Source organism: Oxyura jamaicensis, chromosome 4 (genome assembly GCF_011077185.1).
Source record: "Oxyura jamaicensis isolate SHBP4307 breed ruddy duck chromosome 4, BPBGC_Ojam_1.0, whole genome shotgun sequence".
In the NCBI taxonomy this organism is placed as follows: domain Eukaryota; kingdom Metazoa; phylum Chordata; class Aves; order Anseriformes; family Anatidae; genus Oxyura; species Oxyura jamaicensis.
The window spans coordinates 69,930,805-69,950,369 of record NC_048896.1 but is presented as its reverse complement, the minus strand read 5'-3'; the positions used below and the strand labels follow the sequence as shown (position 1 = coordinate 69,950,369).

General features: G+C 39.4%; 1 protein-coding gene and 1 long non-coding RNA gene across 8 annotated transcripts in view; one reads left to right on the top strand and one right to left on the bottom strand.

Annotated features, from left to right (window-relative positions):
* Positions 1-9,494, bottom strand: part of LOC118166337 — a 27,070-nt gene extending 17,576 nt beyond the window's left edge. For both annotated transcript variants that reach the window (XR_004750453.1, XR_004750454.1), the window contains exon 1: positions 9,104-9,494. This is a non-coding gene — a long non-coding RNA (uncharacterized LOC118166337). The remainder of the gene's footprint in view (positions 1-9,103) is intronic.
* Positions 1-19,565, top strand: part of GABRB1 (gamma-aminobutyric acid type A receptor subunit beta1) — a 129,370-nt gene that overhangs the window by 48,320 nt on the left and 61,485 nt on the right. For all 6 annotated transcript variants that reach the window (XR_004750450.1, XR_004750449.1, XR_004750448.1 and 3 more), the window contains exon 4: positions 16,562-16,782. Coding sequence is in view for 3 of the 6 variants with exons in the window: in XM_035325177.1 (XP_035181068.1) it covers positions 16,562-16,782 (221 nt within the window). In the remaining 3 variants the exon portion in view is untranslated. The remainder of the gene's footprint in view (positions 1-16,561; positions 16,783-19,565) is intronic.

The following is a 19,565-nucleotide window of genomic DNA, read 5'->3' as shown; positions in this document are numbered from 1 at the left end:
AAAAAAAAAAAAAAAAAAAAAAAAAAAAAAAAAAAAAAAAGCACTGAGTTACTCCCTGAGACAAGACATAAGTCAGAAGTGTTATCTATGTCTCAAAACTGCAGCAGCTGTCGCTTAAGCTGGCAATTTACAACATTTCTCTAAGCCTACTAAGCCTACAGAATTTCATTTTACTACAGCCAAATCCAACTTATTCTCCCATCCTGCCCCCTACACATTTTAAGTAAGATTATATATGTTAAATTAATCGTCAGAGTTTTTGCAGAAGCTACAGAGCTCTTTCTCATCTGATGCTATTTCACTGCTTGATGCACAGACATTTGTCTGTTTTAACAGGTCTGCAATCCAGGAGAGATCCATGAGTTAACATTCATACAGCTGTCTTAGAACAACAGGGCTGTTGAGCTACCCAAGACAGGAGGTCCTCTATAGTCCTGTCTCCAGTAATGACCAGCATCAGATACTATCTAAAAAGATACAAGAACCCTCCATCATACAGAAGAGGAATCACCTCCCCATAGCTTTATGGGTCAGACTGAAAATAACAGGGAAGTTATTGTACCCTATACCATGCTAATTTATATTCCTGTCAAGACTTATTTATGACACATTTTCCTCAGCCTGTTTTAAAGACTGCAAATTAGGTGTCAGATTCACTTCTATCATTAAAAATAGCAAACTGAAAAGCATACCAAGAAAGTAATTGATTTCACTCATCTTAGATTATGAGGAATTAGGGGAGAAGATTTCTCCCTGAAAGCAGTAGTGAGTGCTCAAGTGAGACCTGCTGCTGGCTTTGTGCTCTAGAGTTTAGAGTGGTGGGGGAGGAGGCAGGACTGTCCTTTTCTAGTGGTAACTCAGATTGTTAGAGCAAGCTCATCCAAGTCCCAGAGTCACTACCTGGTTTTCTATCCTGCCCCAAAGAAAAATGCACGTGGCAAGTTTACTGTAGGACATTTTGGAAAACTGATCTAGTAAAAGGAATCGGGGGAGGTCCCAGCTGACTGGCGGCTAGCGAATGTGACGCCCATCTACAAGAAGGGCCAGAGGGCTGACCCGGGGAACTACAGGCCTGTCAGTTTGACCTCAGTACCAGGGAAGCTCATGGAGCAGATCCTCTTGGGAGTCATCATGCGGCACTTGAAGGGCAAGCAGGCGATCAGGCCCAGTCAGCATGGGTTTATGGAAGGCAGGTCCTGCTTGACGAACCTGATCTCCTTCTATGACAAAGTGTCGCGCTGGGTGGACGAGGGAAAGGCTGTGGATGTGGTCTACCTTGACTTCAGCAAGGCTTTTGACACCGTCTCCCACAGCATTCTCCTCAAGAAACTGGCTGCTCTTGGCTTGGACTGGCGCATGCTTCGTTGGGTTAGAAACTGGCTGGATAGCCGGGCCCAGAGAGTTGTGGTAAATGGAGTCAAGTCCAGTTGGAGGCCAGTCACTAGTGGCGTCCCCCAGGGCTCGGTGCTGGGGCCGGTCCTCTTTAACATCTTCATCAATGATCTGGACGAGGGCATTGAGTGCACCCTCAGTAAGTTTGCAGATGACACCAAGTTAGGTGCGTGTGTCGATCTGCTCGAGGGTAGGAAGGCTCTGCAGGAGGATCTGGATAGGCTGCACCGATGGGCTGAGGTCAACTGCATGAAGTTTAACAAGGCCAAGTGCCGGGTCCTGCACCTGGGGCGTAATAACCCCAAGCAGAGCTACAGGCTGGGAGATGAGTGGTTGGAGAGCTGCCAGGCGGAGAAGGACCTGGGAGTGATAGTGGACAGTCGGCTGAATATGAGCCAGCAGTGTGCTCAGGTGGCCAAGAAGGCCAACGGCATCCTGGCTTGTATCAGAAATAGTGTGACCAGCAGGGCTAGGGAGGTGATCGTCCCCCTGTACTCGGCTCTGGTGAGGCCGCACCTCGAGTACTGTGTTCAGTTTTGGGCCCCTCGCTACAAGAAAGACATCGAGGTGCTTGAGCGGGTCCAAAGAAGGGCGACAAAGCTGGTGAGGGGCCTGGAGAACAAGTCCTACGAGGAGCGGCTGAAGGAGCTGGGCTTATTCAGCCTGGAGAAGAGGAGGCTCAGGGGCGACCTTATCGCTCTCTACAGATACCTTAAAGGAGGCTGTAGAGAGGTGGGGGTTGGCCTGTTCTCCCACGTGCCTGGTGACAGGACGAGGGGGAATGGGCTAAAGTTGTGCCAGGGGAGTTTTAGGTTAGATGTTAGGAAGAGCTTCTTTACTGAAAGGGTTGTGAGGCATTGGAACAGGCTGCCCAGGGAGGTGGTGGAGTCACCATCCCTGGAAGTCTTCAAAAGACGTTTAGATGTAGAGCTTAGGGATATGGTTTAGTGGGGACTGTTAGTGTTAGTTAGAGGTTGGACTCGATGATCTTGAGGTCTCTTCCAACCTAGAAATTCTGTGATTCTGTGATTCTGTGAATGAAATATTAGGATGAGAGTTAGCAAAGAGGCAGAATTGTCCCTAGTTGTTTCCTAAACACCGTTCTCCACTCCATTTATTAGCTCTACAATTACTGTTTGTAAAGAGTCAATCTCCAGGAAACAGATGTTCATATTAACCTGAGATACCTAGAGATATTGTAATCAGCTGAAAGCAAGCAGGAAAACATACTATTTAGTAGTTTGGTAAATTTATTACTATGCTCTAACAGGTACCAAAGCCATTTCTGCTGTAAATAAATGACAAACTAACCATCTACACAGGAAAAAAATAAAATAAAAAAAATCCATCTGGAAAGTCCTGCAACTAGCTGCGTTTATCTCTAAGCCTTTCAGCAAACACTGATGTAAATCCGTTAATTCTCTGATCAAGCTTTATGTGATCCTGTAAGGCAAATAACAGGTGATATATATGGAAAAGGTTCACTCCACTAAGGCTATATCTGACTGCACCAGTAACCTTAACAGAAGCCATTTGCCACGTTTCTTCATAGCTTTTGTTACTGCATGGCATGGTGCTGTGTCCTACTTTGTGATGGAGCATTAGTCACTTGCAAGGGCCTTACCTCCATCTAGAAGTCACCAGGAAGAGCCATTTTATTCCACTGAAGAATTAGAAATCAGAGACTTGCCACCAGAACCACAAAGAAGAACCTCCCTATCACTGCTCATGTCATGAACAGCATCATGACTTGGTCACCATTTCAGCCATACAGCAAAATTGACAAATAGTTGGTTTCCTGTCCCAGTTTCAGTTTCTTACTACCATCTCCTCCTTGGCACAGATCAGTTTTACAGGTGCAAAGGAAGAGCTACAGCTCTCGCATATTTTGCTTCTCTGCCAGCATGCTTCACTGCCATTGGTTTTTCATTTATGTCCACAAATACCCCATTTATTTTCAGAAAAGTCAAGGCTTCTAAACCTCCACATTTCATATGCCTCTGACTCCAATGCCTTTGATAAGCTCTGTAATAACTTAAGCAAGTCCTACTAAAAGCAGCTGTTGGGAGAACATTACATTTTAGCTTTAAACAACACTGGCACAGACCTACTCTTCACATAGCTTGGCCAGCTGCATGAAGAACATTTCTGGCTGAATACAAGTGGATTTTAACAGAAAATGTGTCTTTCTACTCAGTGGAGGCATTAAGGAAAAGAAACAGAAAAATAGTCATATTTGTAGAAGAAGGAATAAAAACATAGACACAATTTGAAGTGCTTGTTTCACTCCTGAAAGCACACTGAGTTTCCATTCCTCTATGGGACAGAAATTGTCTAATTTGCAAAGCAGTGAAAACTTACCAGGAGCAAGCAGCTGTTTGCTTGTTTTTAAATGAAATAAATTCATGAGAGCTTTTAGTTGACGTGGTTAAGGCACTGCAATGACTCCAGAATTAAAAACCCCAGAAGTAAACATTGCCTGGCCAACAAACTATGGATTTAGGAACCCTCAACACTCAGCAGACTCTCTGGTATGTATCACGTCAATCACAATAAATTAAGGACACACCAAATCTGCATCTTATGTGTTGGTGATCAACACATATGGGTCACTATGAGATGTTTTAACTTAACCATTCATACTGTGACACAGCTGTCCATAAAAAACACCAAAGGGAGTAAAGCTGTGTGCAAAAACACTGCTATATGTACTGCTGCTGCCATGTCAGGATGGACCCAGAAAACTAATCTTTCAGTAGAGTAATAATAATAATAATTATTATTATAGTAATAATAATGTCCCACAGAAAGGCTTCCAGTCTGTCCTTTTCAAAACTCACCATGGAGGACAAGCTTCACAGCAGAGCCTCAACATTCAGCAACCATCTCTAGCAAGTCAGGAAAAGTTGAAGTGCCAGCCTGGCTTTCCTTTGGCAAACAGTTCAGATAGTAATTTTTCTTTAATTTATTTTTTTATTTTTATTTTTATTTTTTTATTTTTTTATTTTTTATTTTTATTATTTTTTTTTACACAGAAGATTTTTTTTTTCTGATAACCAAGAAACAAATGCAAGATAATACTGACCAGTATAATAAACAAATGTAGCCAAGGTAAGGTAGCCGATAGGTCCCCAGATGCCAAGACACAGATTTTGGGAGCCACAATCAGTCAGCAAGTGTCAGCACAGCCTTGGCAGCAGATCTGAGCTTCTTCCATCACTCTGGCCTGGAAGCTGTAGAACGGCTTTACAGAGCTAACATGACTGGCCTCTGACGTAGCACCAAGCATGGCCCCGAACTGCTAACTTGTCCTGGTTACTCCTGGTCTCCTATGACTAACAATCAAAATCAAAATCAAAATCTTCAACGACATTTGCCTTCAGCTGGGAACAGTAAGCATGCTCTATAAATTTTCACAAGTCCCTATATTTTTCTTGCCTCTTTTTTGAGGCCACTCTGAGTTGTTCTGCCTTTCACTTAGGGCTGTCTTTTCCTGCCTTATCATTAGTATTTGGGTAGCTGTCATTGTGGTAGGATCAAGGAACTTATTTACATTAAAAAAAAAAAAAAAAAAAGTAGTATTGACAAAGTTCATTTTTAAACTGGAACAATTTTCCCTGCTTCCTAACTAGCTATTCCAATGTGTGCTGACCCACAGGAAAGGATGAGAGTAGTGGTCATCTTGGACTTCAGTGGAGTGAAACCATTCTGAGGCTTCATTATCAGAGAGAGATTTTTCACCTTAAGCTGGTTAATGTTATTCTTTAATTAAAGAAAATTGATTTTTAGTTTTGCTTTATCTTTAGTCTTGTTTGCAAGACAATACTTTCCTAGGTTTTTGGTATATTGGTGCCAACTTTCTGCATGAAGCTACTTAGTTTTCCAAATAATTACCTTTCCTATGTTCTCCCCAGTTACTTATTTTTCAGAAAAGAGACACTGTGCTTCCGTATCCTAGTCAGTACCCAGGGGTACTCGCATGCCTTCAGACTGACAGATGAGTTATTATTGGTCTTGCTTGTTTTCCTCTCTCCTGAAATGCATACACATACTATAAAATGTTTTGAAAAATGGATTCCTATGAAGCTGGCAATGACACTGGATTTGTATGGTTTTAATCAGATTAATCACATTAAATTGGCCAACTCAATTAGTTATCCAATTGGTTATGCTATTAGTAAGATAAAAATAAAACAAGATCCTTTATTAACACTCTAAAAATATCCTGGATTCTGTTCTGAGGATTTAGTCTCAATGATGCATGCATCTAAAGGCAAACTGAGTCCCTGCAAACACCAAAAGCAAGTTTTCCACAGAAAATTTGCATCAGTGTTATGAACTCATCAACTACGATGTTAGACCATCATGTAAGCAGCTTAATATTTAAATTATGCAGGTCATGAGAAATCACAGGGGGAAGAATTTTTCTCAAGCTGCCTTTTGTAGAAACATCCTGGATGGAAGCCTTCACAGCACACTTGGTTTGCAGTGACCACAAGATGACAGATTCAGGAACCAGAGGACAGCTGGAAAAGTGAGCAGCAGAGTTAAAACTCTGGACTTCAGGACAGTAAAATTTGGCTTGTATGGGTAATCACTAGGTAAAATTCCCCAGAAAGCTGTCATGAAGTGGAAAGGATTTTTAAAGAAAAAAAAAAAAAAAAAAATCTGAAATCCAGAAGCAGTTAATCCTGTCATGCATGAAGACCAGGAATTTCAGCAGAAGGCCTATTTGCCTAAGACAGTTGCTTCTTGATGTATTCTAACACAGAGAGGAGCATACAAGAGATGGAAGCAAGGCAACAAAACTGGCAAGAAAAGCAACAATAAAGTTTTTGTGGATGAACAGGCTATGTGGATTTGGATGAACAGCAAGGGAGAGTTTTGCGTTATGTGAAAGAGCGGCTGGACTGCATGTAGTTTTGCCTTGGGATGGATCAGACATCAGTCAAGAGTTGGTGGATCAAGATTATCAAGATTAGCAGGCAGACACACATGGGTGTTGTTGTAGTTGATATCTGCTATAGACCTCCTGATCAGAAAGATGATCGTGAGGCCTTCTTCCAAAACCAGGAAGAAACCTTCTGTTCACAGGCCCTGACCATCATGAAAAACTTTAACTACCCTGATACCCGCTAAAATGATGATACTGCAAGGCTCTAGTGCTCCAGGAAATTTCTTAAATTCATTGACAACAGCTTCCTGGCACTAGTAATTAAGAAGCCAACAAGAGAAGTTTCTATGCTGGACGTGATAGTTAAAAACAAGGAATAACTGGTCCAAGACGTGAAAGTCAGAGGCAGTCTTAGCTGTAGCGACCATGAGATGACCATAAGAGTTCAGGATCCCAAGATGAGGTAACAGGACAAAAAAACAGGACCCAGACCTGGATTTCAGGGGGGCAGAATTCAACCTCTAAATATCTGCTTGTAAGAATCCCACAAGATATGGCTCTGGAGGAGAGTGGTCCAGAAGAACTGGCTGATATCCAAAGATCAGCTTCTCCAAGTTCAAGAAAAATCCATCCTGACAAGCAGAAATTCAAGAAAAAGCAGCAGGTGATCAGCATGGATGATCATTTCTAATGAATTCAGACATAAAAGGAAAAGTACCAGAGGTAGAAGCAAGGGCAGGTGACCCAAGAGAAGTACAGAGTTGCTGTTCTGTGTTGCAGGCATAGGGTTGAAAAAGTCAAGACTGACATGGAGTTGAATCTGGCAAGGGATGTGAATGGTAACAAAACATGGTTCTGCAAATACATAAATAGAAAAAGAAAGATCAGGGAAAATGTGGGCACACTGTTCTCTTGTGGGGTCATGTTCTCTTCAACTTTCTGTCCAGTGCTAATAAAATTAGCACGGAATGTGTTATGACTTACACAGTAGTGTATAAGATAAAATTCAGCAAACAACTTCCATCTGCTCCCAGGCTAACAATAAGCTCAGCTTTGCCTGCAGCACTGTTCACTGACACCATGAGGAATTCTGTGCTCTTATTGCTGTGCCATCCTCCATAGACATGCAGTACACTTCCTAATGGGCTCATAGTTCACGCCTGCTGAGCTAACTGGAAATTACAAGAAAAACATCAAGTACTTTGGAAAAAAGCTGTTGTCATCAAAAAGGGCTCCTTTCCAATTCTCTTTCTTATTGGTACCAAGGGAAGTGGTGTTTGTTTAATTCTCCACTTCTCTGCAATGTTTTCACTTTACTGAAACTTTAACAAGCGGCATCTTTCCAGCAACATTTTCTTAGTTTGTTTTATTCCTCATATCACATATCAAGTGGTAGACTCTCAGAGCTGATCTATGCCCACCTCTTTAAGAGTCATCCTTCCAGTCACTAAGGAGTCACCTTCAAGTAGTTCAATGTTAGAAAGTCAGAGGTACTGTTTCCCACCAAATGCCCACCCTCACTCCTGTGTATTCATGCTTTCAGCTCAAGCTAGCTGAAATATGAAATATTTTGGAACATAAAGCTTGAAATTTCTTTTCCTTGGAGTGCTTGCTCTGCAGAGAGGATGAAGACAGCACTACTTGGGCAAAATGTCACAGTCCTCAAATATCACTCCACTGTTCCCTTTCATACCTGCATATGAACAGACACAAGGTTCTTCACTCAGAGGTGGTCAGGCACTGGGACAGGCTCCCCAGGGAAGTGGCCATGGCACTAAGCCTGATGGAGTTCAAGAAGCATTTGGACAATGTATGGTATGTTTTTGGGGTGCTCCTGTGTGGAGCCAGGAGTTGGACTCACTGATCCTCATGAGACCCTTCCGGCTTGGGATATTCTATAATTCTGTGATCTCTTTTCTTCCCATACAACAAGCAGCGTGTTCAGGCTTCCCAGGCTAGCAAAGCTCTAATAAGAGAGCAAAAGCAGAGGGCAACTAAATGGGAAAACAATCCCAAGTACTAACTGTTCTTCTCCACATAACATAGAGCAGAAAAGAGAAGATTTTAAAAGGGGGATTTTAGCCTCCTCTAAGTTAAATAATGGCAGATCAATGAAGCACAACTATCATAACAGCCCATTTAAATCTCAGAAGCAGTAATAAATACATGCACCAAAACACTGAAAAAAAAAAAAAAATGCAACAAAATAGATGGTCTTCTTTCAAGAACTGAGAGATATTTTGCCTTTTGCTTTCCTTTTTTTCAGTAATGATTGAAGACATTGGACATGATTCTAATCCCATTGTAGTTAAGGGGGCTTCTGCTGTTGACTGCAAAGAGTAATATTGGATCCCAATACAGTAATGATAAGTGCCTTCATTTACAACATGCTACACTTACAATGAGTCTAATCTTGTTCCTGGCTGTGCTTTGAGCAGTAAAGGGAATCATCATTACAGCTATGCGGACTCCTGCCAGATCTCTGCCTCTTTCTGTAAGAAACAACTGTGATGCTACATACTTAATTTAATTGTGAGGTTATAAATGCCAACAAGGTTTATGAGACACTTCTCTGGAGAATTACCAGCACTTCTGAAAAAGTGCAGGACACTTTACTATCAACTAGAGCTACCAGTTGGATCAATCAAAATAACAATACCTTACACAACTTTTTCTTCTACAGAAATCTTACATCTACAAGCAATTTGCAATTTTCTGACAGAAAATAAGATTTCTACAGAAGTGAAGCTTGCTTTGAGAAAATTTGAATCTTGTTAAATATATATATATATATATATATAAAATAGTTCATATCACCAAAACAGAAGATTTTTTTTCTATTGTCCTGTAGACAGTGGAGCTTCCTATCTTGTTTCCCTGACAGAAGTTTAGCTCACAAGAACCGTGTCCTCCCGTGAAACAAGATATCACACTGAATAATTTGAGTACGTGCTTCCAACCTCCTTCCCCCTCCCACTACTTTTGGCTGAAGAGGGGAACAAGACAAGATATGCTGCATCAGTCTTCATTTGAAAACAAAGCCAGAAGGAGCACTAACCTATGCCCTTAGGAAAAAAAAAAAAAAAAAAAAAAAAAAAGGCAAATGCAATCAATCACTACAAAAACTGACCTCCTTGCTCAGCTGGACTGCAGGCTTAATAAAAACATGTAGCTTCCCTGATGTTTTTAGAGAACAGAATGGGTAGAACATGCAATTGAGCACAAAGTATGCTTTGGTAATTACACACAATTGACATTCCTATGTCTTAAAATAGCTCTTTCGTAGGTTGAGGGCATGAATCTTCCCTAGGTTTCCAAGATTCCAAGATGGACCAGAGGACAGCTGTTACTGAACAAACACTAACACCTTTCTCTGATGCACTAGCATGCTTACAACATATGAGTGAACATGCCTTTTCCAATTTGCAAGTACAGCACTTACCATTTTCTTAAACTCTACCTTTCCCTTCTCTGTATCCAGCAAACAAGGTTAATCTTCCCTAATTAATCACAGCTTGCAATCACTGCAGGATTTCCGTATATTGCTATTCGACATTTATGGCCTTTTTTCAGTCAATATTAGTATCCTGATCATCAGTCCATATTTAATTCTAAATTGCGATTTCAGGTATTTTTGTTTTGATTAAGTTATACTGTATTTGAATTGCATTGCATCTCATTTTCTGTAGTGCTGCCAGATACTTGATTATTGGATGCTTCTCAAGGATACGATTTAAAATTAAGTTTGTTTGGGTGTACAGTGTGTATTCCACCACTATCAATATATACTGTTAACTATTTGTGTTGGGTCTGTCTGGGATGGAGTCACCTTTCCCTGCAGCAGCCCACACAGTGCTGTGCTCTGCGCTTGTAGCTGGAACAGCACTGGTATCACTCCAGTGTTGTGTCTATTGCTGCATAGTGCTGGCACAACATCAGAACTCCTTCCAGGCCCCCAAGAGCCAGCAGGCTGGGGGTGGGCAATTGATGGGGAGGGGACATCACCAGGGCAGCTGACCTAAACCAACCAAAGGGATATTCCATAACACCTGATGTCACACTGAGCAATAAAAGGGGGGCTCTCATGGGGGAGGGTCTCTTCTGAACAACCGGTACGCGTTTTGAGGCCCTGCTTCCCGGGACGTGGCCGAACATCGCTCGTTGATGGGAAGTAGAGAATAACTTTTTTTCTTTCTCTCTGTGCTTCCGCGCGGCCTTGTTGTTTCTTTTGTTTCTCTTTCTCCCCATTCCCCTTTCCTTAATTAAATCATTCTCATCTCAAACCTCGAGCTCTTTGTGTTGTCTTTTCTCCCCCTTCCTCTTTGAGGAGGGGAGGAGTGAGAGAGCGGTTGTGGTGGAGCTCGGCTGCCCACTCGAGTAAAACCATCACACTATTAAAAGTATATAACATTGATGTGTTTCTCATATTTGTTTTGCTGCGCAGTGCCCTCATGTGCAAACTCACCTGGATTTCTAACCTTTGACATTGAATTGAGCTAGAACAGTTATGGATTCACAGAATATCCTTCCATTTACTATTTTCTGCTAAGAATTATATTCATAGCGTTATTTTTTTATCTGGTAAGACTTTTGGGATGTGGTTTGATATTCACTACTTAAATGTATAAAACAGTAATGGAACTTAGACTGAGACAATCTTGGGAAGAGGGAAAACATTTTAGATCATACTGCTGAATATTGCAAGTTAAAAGATACCCTCTTTTTTCCTCTTAAAAAATGCATTCCTGTAGTCAGTTAAACACCAAAGTGTGTGCCAATATAGCAGACATTTATACTGGTCTTTTATTCTACTGGAGTCTGTAAGTTAGCAAATAAGCAGGGTGAGACCAGTGTGTCCCTCAGGAAGTTGGATTATAGTACAGCAACATATTTCACATGTACTGCTGTGCTGAACTAGTAAACCATCCAGTGAAAATTACCAACAAGTGAAAATTACCTAGCCATTTTAATGCATTTACTGGTTTCAGAGAGATGCAGAGGTTTATCAGGAAAGAAAAATCCGTTACTGCCCTTACATCATCTATACACGTTGCACAATTAAACTATTCAAATATATAGTGAACAAAATAATAGAAATTAAAAGGAAATTAGCATTGTATGACAGATATCCAGTATATTATTAACTGGAACTACAAATTGCCTTTTTTTTTTTTTTTTTTTTAACTTCAAGTACAAGAGGAATGAGTAGTCCATGCATTTTCTCTCATACAATAAATTTATATTACCTAGGTGAAGAGTGATGCTTGGTGCCAATGTTTATTTATGAGTCTGATTAAATTCAGATTAAGATATAAATTTGCCATTTAGAGGAAAATATGTTAGTTTCTCTTATTCACATTTTCACAGAATCTCTCTCTTACCTGAGACTAACATGTAAGCATGTGTCTTAACCTATTATACCTCATTAAAATGCTTCACACAAGCCAAGCTAATGAGAAATGTCTCCTGTTTCTATCCGTATTATGGTATGGAAATCAGCTCAGCAACCCATTCACTTGAAGTCTACCAATATTTTAATTTTAAAATGAATTCAACAGTGAAAACAAGAAAAAATTGTTTATTGAGATATTTCTAAATGTGTTGAGCATCTTTAGAAATAGGGGAGACAAAGTTTTGTTTTTTCCAACTATTTCATTCCACTTTGGAGCTACAGAAAGGTTTCTTAACTTCCACTGTCCTACATGGAGCCATTTCAACCCACCAAATTAACTCCTAGTTTAGTCCAGACTTGATAGTTGGTTTTGGTGCAAAATTGGCCTGAGCTCATAATCCTGTAAGTTTAGAATGAAGCTCAGCTGAAGTTTAGGAAGCTTTTCTTAATCTTCCAAAGCTGACAAAGGGTAATGTAAGATAGTATTTCCAATTGGGTTACAGGGTAGCATATGGAAGTTACTACATGTAATCCAACCAGAAAAGTAATTACACTCTCCAAACTCATCAAGACCCCATCTAGGTGATGCCTTCTGTCACTGATCACATACACAAATATGACAGCTTGTGTTCTTGCTCTAAGAAGTTTTAAACCCAAAAATGGAGATGCCAGAGCCATCCTAAAGTCCAGCAGGCATTCTCCTCTCACAGTTCATGTTACTGATACACAGATTGGTTTACATACTACAATATACATCCATACACACTTGCTCACACCTTTCAGTTCAATTAAAAAAAAAAGAAAAAAGAAAAAAAAAAAGGAAAAAATAAAAAAAAGAGATCTGAACAATTACTGAGTAAACAAACAAAAAATCATCTAATTTTAACACATCAGGCTTCATCACATACAAAAAAAAATCACTATACATCAAAACAATTTTATCACTGGTACTTAGATATTTACCACTAGGAAGGAGACTATGCCATAGAAAAATAGAGCAGCATTTCACAGAAACACAGAATGGTTTGGCTTGGAAGGGACTTTAAAGACCACCTAGTTCCACCCTCCCTGCCATGGGCAAGGACACCTCAGGTTGTCCTAGATCAGCCCCATCCAACCTGGACCTTTAGAGGAAATCATGGACAGCTCAGTTATAAATACTGAAATATCATAAATTTTCAGGAATATTTTAGCTTTTTTTTCTTTTGTTACAGTAAGTACATTTATGCAGTTATGCAGAAATATTCAGTGTTTTTCTAAAAACTGTTTTTTTAAAGCTAAATTATTCAAATGAACAGTTATCTGCAGAAGCCATTTCATTTCTTTCTTTTTATTTTTACATTGGGCTCTTCTTTTTAAATTCAGGATTAGAAATCCCTAAATGCAAACATTAAACATGGTCTGATTTATTTTCACATCTAGACAGATGCATGAGATCTTAGGAAGTTGTTATAAAAACTTAAAAAATTCTGCTACAGATATGGAAGATTCAGATATTATTCATATACCCTAGAGCTTGAAACTACAGAATCTTGAACAAATTGTACAGGCTAGAAAAGTGGTTAGTCATTAAATTCTCACCTCACATACACTACTGTAAAATATAACAAATTATGATAATAGAAAAAATCCCTAGGTGAAGCTAGCCATATGGTTTGCTGGTATTTCATTCTTCACTGATCAAATAGGAGAAAGGTAAGACTACATTCCATACAAATATATACATATATATTGCACTATTATAATTCAGATATATATTTTTTCATTAAAATAACCATTACATAAAATTACATTACCATTAACTTTAAACTTTTATTTTTAAAATAAAATCTCACAGTGAATAGGATTCTCACAAACACAATATACAACTTATTTTCTTCATTAAAATATTGAATGAGTAACTCTCTTGGGTTCTGGAGAACGGAAAGAAAATATAACTCTTTCTGAGTTAAGAAACATTGAGATTCCTTTAAGATAAAGCTCAGGTTTGCTCTTCCCACTAACACTTGTTGGTATGCCATATATTTCTATAGTACAACACAGCTGTGGGGCACAGGTTTATTGTCTCTCCTGTAGTGTCACCAACAGTAGTATTCTGTGTAAAGCACAGCTGGATGAAATAAAATTTCTGAGACAGACTGTGATGCTAAAAATAGCAATTTATTTTCTACTACTAGCCATAGCCAAGAGACTTTTTTTTTTCCTGATCACATCCTTAAGTTATCTTGTAGCCTATCTTGGCTATTTTTCTCTCTGATTGATCTTTGAGATCCATCACACACAGAAAATCCTCAATTTTTAGTTTTTTTCTCCAGGGTGACATGACAGTTTTACAAAAGCAGCTTTTAGACATAGTGAAAATATAAAGGAAAGCAGGAAGGGAAAAAAAGATAATTACGTGTAATTGGAATTTGTATTCCATCTGCGCTGTGGACTGCATTGTCTCTGCTGAATTAGACAGAAGACAGAGAGTACCAAGCAAAGGACTGAGAAAAAAAAAAAAAAATATATATATATATATATATATATATGAAAACTGCATGAAAATTTTTTTTTTTTTTTTTTTCTCATCCAGCTCCCATCTGGTCTCTGCGTATCTCTACAAGGAAGGAAAGGCAAGAATTTAACTTCTCTTTAAGTGCTTGCTTCTAACCCAAAGCTATCCAAATTGTACATCACATTTTCAAAAATTTGTTTCCTCAAGGTTCATGTTTCTCCATGCTTCTTCCACCATTTAAATTACAAATCACATATTCAGCAGAGTGTAGTGCACACCTCAGCACATTACTCCTGTCACATACACCTGTCAGCACAACAGCCCCTTCAGCAACAGCTGGCAAGGCAGCATCAGCACATGCACTGTGCCTTCCTTACACTTAAATTTCAGGAAGAAACACAAAAGGCAACAAAAGGGTTTATGTTGTTCTTTTTTATTATAATTATTGATGTTGTTATTGTTTTTAAACCATGCTTTTGTAGAAGTGACAGTGGATACATTTATCCTTTTCCTCAGCCACCTTTGAAATAGAAAGTGAAATTGGGTGGTGACTTAAATTCATACCACACTTGGTTAACGATTAGTAACTCATCAGCAGCTGAGAAGCCAAATAGTCCACCCATTCAGATATTTCTGCAGCAGTGAGTTACCCATGACAAAGGTTTTGACCTCTTTGATTCCCCAGCTGGAATGTGCCTGTAGAGGTAAGGGTGGGTTGAAGCCTTTTCCACCTCAAGTTTCTACACGTTGAGCCAAGCATGCACGGTCAGAGTCCAGCCACAGACTCCTTCACAGATTAAATTAACCTGAGGCAAAGTTAGAAATAAACAATTGCTGTCCCCAAGGAACTTTGTAGTTCTCTGCTTAATCAGTGTGCTGTGAAAAGGAAAATTAGCTGTCCTGACTACCTCCTACCTGCTCCTAGTTATGTGGTCAAGACTTACACCTTCTGCATACCACCTCTTGTCTCTGCCATGGGTAACCATCCACCTTGCAGGCCTGAAAAGGGCACATCTAGGAGATGCTTGAAAATTGACACTCAGAACTGATGTAAATTACAGTAATGTATAAGTCTGCTGATCACCAAGTCATGGAATGTCCTCTGTACAAGGCAACTACTGCAGGCCCAGGGCAAGCAATATTTTTATTAATATTAACTTCTTTTATTAGTGATCAGCCTATAGTTTATAGCTCTGCTAGATGCAACATTTCAGGCAGAAAGTCTTTTTGAAAGGTAACAACAGTGCTTTGATTTTCATGGTAGTGGTACATTCTTAAGAAGCCAGTGAAGATGAAGAGAGGAAATCACAGACAGTTTTTATGTTCTCTATTTCTTCCAAAATTACAGTACAGGCTAGGGTTTGTAAGGATGACAGAGGTGAGGCCTTCTCTCACATAAAAGAAAATCTTACACAACATCTATAATGTTACTGCTCTTTTATTGCTAAATGCATGACAAAATGACCTGCCACTTGAAAAGGGGGGTGGAAGAGAAGATAAGGAAGATAAAAACAGCAGTCCACATACTGCTGTTCCAGACATTGTTTAAGAACTCCATCAGACAAAGTATGTGGGCTTTTCCACATCAAAAAATCGAGTACCTTTAAAACCACTAAATGCACAAAGTGAAAGACTTGAGGGAGTAAGTCAGACCAGAAGTCTTTTACAACAGTTTCTTTTCTGATCAAGTGCAAAGCTGAAGGACTGTGTAAATGGTACTTCCCCCTAAGCTACAGTGCAATGGTCATTTTCTATGCAGTAATGTTGGATTGCCAAGGACAGAAAGCCTCTGGGCTCAGGTGAGATATGCCCAGCTACCAAAGGTCATTACACCTGGCAACTGCACTCTCAGCATGATAAATTGTTTATTATAGTTTCTGCAGTCATTTTTGCTCTTTCTCAGACATACTAGGGACTGCTGGCTTTCTGGATTATAGGGGGAATCTTTCAGGATGAAGACAGCAAATATCAAAAGGTGTCTTCAATGGTGTGTAAGGCTATTTGACCGAGGTCAACAAAGCCCTGCTTTTTTCATGTTAAAGAAAACCTATCAAAAGATGGTAAGCATGGTCTGTAGACCAGAGACCCTGTAACCTATAGACTGGAGACCCAAACATACCATGCATTCCCTCTGGCACAAGAGGTTTTTTAAACCCATGGCCAGGGGCATTGGGGTGGGTAGTCACTGCCACTGGGGAGTAGTGTGAAGTTCAACATAAACACAAACAAGCCAAGAGTCATGGTTATTGACAACACTGCAATGAACCTTAAACTTCCTGGTGCTTTTCTGATATACAGCTACTGAACAGAAAGTTATTTAAAACTAAATTTATGTTAAGTTATTCAGTATGCAAAATAAAAAAAGCCTTTCTCATTTATTCTGTAGGATTACACCCTTACCATGTACTTCCAGCAGTCCTGGAGAGATAAAAGGCTTTCTTATTCTGGAATACCTCTGAACCTAACACTGGACAACAGAGTGGCTGACCAGCTCTGGGTGCCTGACACATATTTCCTAAATGACAAGAAGTCATTTGTCCATGGGGTGACAGTGAAAAACCGAATGATTCGTCTCCATCCAGATGGGACAGTCCTTTACGGTCTACGGTATGTTGTGATTTTTTGGTTTTGGATTTGCTTGTTGTTTGTTTGCTTGTTTTAAATCAGACATATGGCTAGTGGTTGCTAAGTGCAGGTGCTACCAATGCTCTCCTTTTTCTTGGTTTCTCACTGCGGCTTTAAAAGTCAGCAAATATACTATATGCAGCACAGAAATACATCCAACTATTTTCTACAAGGCATCAAAATTACTTTCATTAGCTATAACCAAGAAAAGTAAAGTTTCTCTTTCAGCTCTTCTGAGCATGTTAGTACTATTCTTACCTGGTAATCAGCCATAACTTAGACAAATCCTTCCTTCTGAAATCTTTCATGCAGTTCTTTATAATGATATAAAATGTAAAATTTGGGAGTCATCTGAAGAAATGCATCCAATATTTGGTAGGGAATAAAAAGAGTGAATTTGTAAATTTACATGAAGTCTTTAAGGATTACTGATGCTTGTGAATATAGATTTTCTTTAATCTGTCTTGGTTTATCATTGTCTCTTCACACCACCAGCACTACTTTATACAACACAACCTGTATTCACCCCTGTATATAAAATATATTCTAAGATCTGAACAGACATGATCTAATGATAATGTTCAAAATGTATAATTAAAACCAAACCAAGCTGTATCTTATGCTGCAGAGCTTGAGTAGGCTTTGCATAATTTTTAAAGTTAAGGTAGCTTTGCTGAGGGGTGGGTGGAAGGGGAAAACACATTGCTTGCTTGAAACAACCTTTGATCACTGTTATCTTTCAACACTGAAAATGCCTGAAGAGCATAAAACCCAAACCACACTTCAGTTAATAAGGAAAAAAAATATCACATAAAGCATAAAACCTAGATGAAATACCTTAAAATAATTCATAAAATAGGAGGCGAAAATGGGGGCTCAGGGTGGGAGAAGGGGAGGAACTGCTGTAGCAATTCAAAATGAAAGTAATATTTGGGGAAATATTACTTAGAGTTTACTGAAAATAAAAGTTTAAAGGGACATGTTACCCGATAAAAGCACAACCTTCTAAAATATATCATTACCCATGCACTCAGAGAGAACTTTCCAACCCATCAACTCAAGCTTCACAATAAAACAAACAAACAAACAAACAAAAAATTTAAAAATTATTACTTTAGTTTATCATAATTTTTCTTTTGAACTCATTAGATTCAAAGGTCATGCATCACTTGCCACCAAGGCACTTTGATACAGCCAGATCTGTTCTGTTACAGAAAAATTTCTGCTTCAGTTGTGAAAAGGAAAACAAGGAACCCATGAGGAAATAGCTGAAAGACTACAGACTGTCATCATGACCTGCTAAATAGAGCATGTAAAAAACACATCTTTCCCATTGCCTTCAGACCTCCTACAGTTCTTTTCAATCAAACTGAAAATCAGTTTAGCAAAACTGTTATTATTAAAGGACTTTTTGGCCTGATAATTTTTCAAAATACTTTTTGTGTTTGTTTGTTTGTTTGTTTGTTTGTTTTTGTTTGTTTAAGGACAGGAAATATATTTATTTCATTCCAGAGTTTGCACAGTGGCAAAAGTGTGTATTAGAGCCAAATAGTCCCTCACAAGCAGCTGTGTACAACACAAACTACACCTAGCAGTATATGTTGTGCACATATTTCCATATATATGCTGCACATCTGATATCAATAACTGTCTTCTGCAGAAGACAGCAAAAGAAGCTGTAGCATCTGGTGAATCTGCTGCAAGTCCTCTTACAGGTCTCATCCACAAAGCACGATCCTGGACAAGAAGCTGTGACACTGCTGAGCATAACAGTTTGTGCTCTTAGTCTCAGAGGTTTGTGCTCCTAGTCTCAAGCAAACCTCCAGTGCAACAGCAAAGATGGTATCCTTCACATAACGAGGCTCCTGGCTGGTGTGATTAAATAACCATTCGTATTGGGATGGTTAAGCATCAGCTCTGCAACTGATGCAGCTCTGCAGCTTAATACCCCATTCGATACCTTTCCTATCTCAGTAGGAAAAACAAACAAACAAACAAACAAAAAAACTCACTGACGTAAAGGGCAAATCTATATTCCACATACATTCCAGCACTGGGCAATTCTCTTCAACTCTCTCATCCCTACCTTTTGCCATTAACATAAATTGCACAAGGGCAACCTAGGCCTCTCCTGGGCTTCTGCTTTTTCTCTCCTCACCTCAGAGAAGACAGCAAGGTCTCACAAGAGCCAGGCATTGCCAGACATGTCCCTGTCTCCACCAGCAGCCTCTTCATCACCAACCATGTGCAGAAAGAGGTATCCAACTGTTGGGTCTTGTTTGCAGCTCAAGCTGCTGTGCCATACTTTCTCCAAGAACAAAACAGCTGCTTAGATGCATCTGGTGAGCAGTATTTGATATGCAGTCTGCCAGTGAAAACAAATGTAATGTCCCAGTCCCACATGAACAATCTAATCAAAGACAAAGAGCAGAAGGAATAATTAAGTTAAGAGACATTGAAGTGGGTTTCATACCGCAGATGGCAATTACTGCACTGAACATTTTGTGTCTATTAGAGGTCACTTTCCTTATGGTAATAAACATGCCTCTGTCAGCCTACAGATTACCCTTAGTTCAAGTAAACAACAATTTCTTCATATACAAGATGACAAATATGCCTCATAAGAGAGAAGACGTTGCAGAAAGTGTTATGAGGTGAAATTAAACATCGTCTGTTTGAAAATTCAGCACAGCTCCAATCTTAGCCTCGTGGGCAGAGAAGAAACTTTGCAGTCTTAGTTTGCATAGAGCTTCTACACAGTAGAG